We start from the raw sequence: 3604 nt of genomic DNA on the forward strand, positions 1-3604 counted from the left end.
ACCGCAAAACAGAATGCATGAAAGTGTCTTTAACCGCATGCGCGCTGCGGCGATTTTCGCGCTACGCGGCTTTTTTCAAAAAGCCGCGTTAGATGACGAGCTCAGCTCGTCATCAGCGTGCGAGCGGCGCAACTGATGACGAGCTGAGCTCGTCATCAGCGCCGAAGGGGTTAACACTTTCTGCGATTCCTAGGGGATCACCAATGACCTACCCCATGAATATTAATGAGGTAGGTCGCAATTTACGACCCCCTAGGAATGGCAAAAATCACGGGGATGGTGGCCTGCTGGGGACAGCAGACCCCCATGCCCGTGATTGCTTTTAAATAAAGCAACTTTTTTTTTGTAAAGCAGCCCGTTCTCCTTAAAGGAAAACGGGATGTTTTACAAAAGGGAAAATCAAAACTTTCTACTTTCATTTTCTAAGAGCAGGAAAATGCATTTACACAAATTCATAAAGGGGAGGGGGTCACTTTGGGACTCCTTGCCATTTGCGAATTGGTTACCACCTACTTGAAGTAGGTGGTAAAATGCGAATGTTTTGCGACTGCATTTCGGTCTCAAAACATTCATGCATACGGATGCGATTCGGTATTAAAAACTCCCCTTCCTAATAGCGAATTGTAAACCCATTTTGCAATTTGGTAACAGGTTACTGGATCGCAAAATAGGGTTTTCTTCTGCATCAGAAGAGCATTTTGCACATTATCAAACGTCCGATTCTGCGAATAGGCCGTCTGCGAAGGCAAAACATGCTTGCTGCCTCTGTCCCTAGGTAAGGTAAGTGATCACATAGAACAGGAAGGCAACATATGAAAGGAAATCCACGGTATGGAAAGCCTCCACAAGACTACATTTACACATTTCATGAAAGAATATGCTATCTTTAAAGATTGCTTTTACAAAAAACAAACATTCTTTGGCTTCCAAGCTTCACAAGAGCTGCCTTCACTTCCTTGTTCCGTAGGCTGTAGATGAGAGGGTTCATCATAGGGGTGATGACAGTATAAAGCAAGGTAAGAAGCTTGTCTCTCGCCGGCCGGCGACTGGACTTTGGCCGTAAGTAGGAAAAAGTTCCTGACCCAAAAAACAAAAGAACAGAGATCAGGTGGGAGGAACAGGTGGAGAAGGCCCTCGTCCGTCCTGTTGTGGACTTTATTCTGAGAACGGAAGAGAGGATTTGTATGTAGGACATGAGGATAAGCACGAAAGGGATCAGCGCAAATAGGATAATGCAGACCCAGAAGAACACTTCACTTCGGAATGTATCTGTACACGCCAAACCTAAAACTGAAAGTATGTCACAGAAGAAATGGTTTATAATGTTAAATTCACAGTAGAAGAGGCTGAAAACGCAAGCAGTCTGTCCCAGGGACTCAAGGAGAGAAACGCCTACGGAGACAAGAGACAGATGAACGCACAAAGCTTTGGTCATTATCGTGTTGTATCTCAAGGGCATACGGATGGCGACGTACCTGTCATAAGCCATGAAAGCCAAGAGGAAGCATTCTGCCCTCCCACACGCGTAAAAGAAATATGATTGGGCAGCACATCCTAGAAAAGAAACGTGTCTGTTGCCGATAAAAAAGATTTGCAACAATTCAGGGAGGGTGACGGAGATGTAGCAGATCTCTAGGAAAGATAGATTCCTGAGGAAGAAGTACATTGGGATCTGTAGGAAAGAGTCCAGGCTCACCAGCAGGATTATCAGCCCATTCCCTAATAATGTTCCGATGTAGATGAAGAGAAACAGCACAGAAAGCCAACCCTGATGCACAGCTGGCAGGTCAGAGAAGCCAAGGAGGATGAACTCAGTTGCCAATGTGTGGTTGGTGTAGCCTGCTGATTTTGGTTTGTTCATCTGCGAATGGAGAAAGAGCACATATGAACAACTAATTGTTGCATAGAAGATAGATATCATTGTGCAGAATATGGCAATACATGGAGGATAGCTAGAGAGAAACGTCATATGGATACAGTTTGCGGATTGAAAAGCATAAAGGCTCCTCAACGTGTATGAGCATAATTATTGCATCCAGCTTAACTGCTGGTTTATCATTCATATAACACTAATAAAATTACATTTATTCAGGACATGCAAAGATGAAGGATTTTTTCGTACTTTGTCAGGGAAACTACAGTAATCCTCAGCTTGGTTTGTAGTGTTTCCTCCATGCAATAACTGTTATTAGTTTGGTTCAGTGTATGAATTCTCCTTTGAGGCATGGTTGTGCCACAATCTATGGTCTGTAAGAAAGTGTCATTGTGTTTCCGGTGGGAAGGCCGAAAGTTGACAAAGAACATGCATTACCTCTACCTACCTCCTTCTTCGCTCCATTCCGTGATAGTAAGGTTTATCCCTCCACTTAAAAGACAATGTTCTCAAACAAAAGGCATTGGCTTTTCTAATAGTCCTATGTCTATGTTTATCTATCCAGTTCCTTGGAAAACTACCAAGTATACTTCCTGTAGGTACCACGCATACCCCACAGCCCCTCTTTCAACCGACTAGAGGGGAGTATGGGTAGTTAAGGAAAAAACTGAGAAAATAATCCTAGAATTATCTCTTCTTCAATTCTTCCTCGTACTATTCCTTAACACTGAGCATACATTCAAGCCAACAGAATGTAGATTTAATTAAACACTTTTAGGAACATTAATTATCTGTTGAAGGGGGTGAGAACGCACTTCAGACAATTATCCCCATCCTTGTCAGGGAAAACCACAAAAGTCAATAATTAAACATGTGCTTAACCCTCTAGGAGCTTGGCACAAAACAGTTGGGTTTAATTTAGAGACAATCTGTAAATTATGTATTCAGCCCTCAAACAACAATAAATTAAGAAGATATCACAAATAAAATTCCAAACCTATTTCGAGACATAAATAAAGTTGAATAAATAATATGACAACTAAACAACCAACATCCAGTCAGGAGAACCGGAGTTAGGATTTTTTGAAGTTTAAGGTATAACTAGCATCAAAGGGTACTGTTCGATCTGTCATCCTTAGGTGCTCTTTCCCCAAGCATTTTGCCTAGTCCCCTCATTTTTTGTTGAATCTGTTTTTGTTGGCCTTAAGACTCTGTGCCCTTTTACAGTGCTAAACAGTGCTAGAGTGCTTGCGGCTCACTCCCTGAAACATGGTAGGATTGGCTTACACCTGATTGGCCTATTTAATTTATTCATAGGTCCCTAGTAAAGAGGTATCCCACATACTCATGGCCAGTAAATGAAATGCTACGAGTGGGGATGTAGCACTTAGTGTGCTACCTAATTATGCTACCCACTTAACCGCATGCGCGCTGCAGCTATTTGTGTGCTGCGCGGTTTTTAAAAAAAAGCCGCGTTACATGACGAGCTCAGCTCGTCATCAGCGTGCGAGCGGCGCAACTGATGACGAGCTGAGATTGTCATCAGCACCGAAGGGGTTAAGTAACCCCTTAAAATATGTCTCGGGCCTGCCATTGCAACATGCTTGCAGTTTTAACCTGTCAATTCAACTTGCAAAATAACCCCTTTGCCAAGCCTAAACCTTTTTTAATACTATAAGTGACCCCTAATGTACGACCCAAGCAACCCATAAGGCAGGGTGCATTGTATTA

At 42.8% G+C, this 3604-nt stretch overlaps 1 protein-coding gene across 1 annotated transcript; it reads right to left on the reverse strand.

Moving 5' to 3' along the window:
* Positions 1 to 886: 886 nt before the first annotated feature.
* Positions 887 to 1861, reverse strand: LOC144752626 (olfactory receptor 10AG1-like). Its single transcript, XM_078640507.1, has one exon. It carries the CDS (start codon positions 1859 to 1861, stop codon positions 887 to 889), a length of 975 nt encoding a protein of 324 aa, XP_078496633.1.
* Positions 1862 to 3604: the final 1743 nt, after the last annotated feature.

This window comes from Lissotriton helveticus, chromosome 5_1 (genome assembly GCF_964261635.1).
Source record: "Lissotriton helveticus chromosome 5_1, aLisHel1.1, whole genome shotgun sequence".
In the NCBI taxonomy this organism is placed as follows: Eukaryota; Metazoa; Chordata; class Amphibia; order Caudata; family Salamandridae; genus Lissotriton; species Lissotriton helveticus.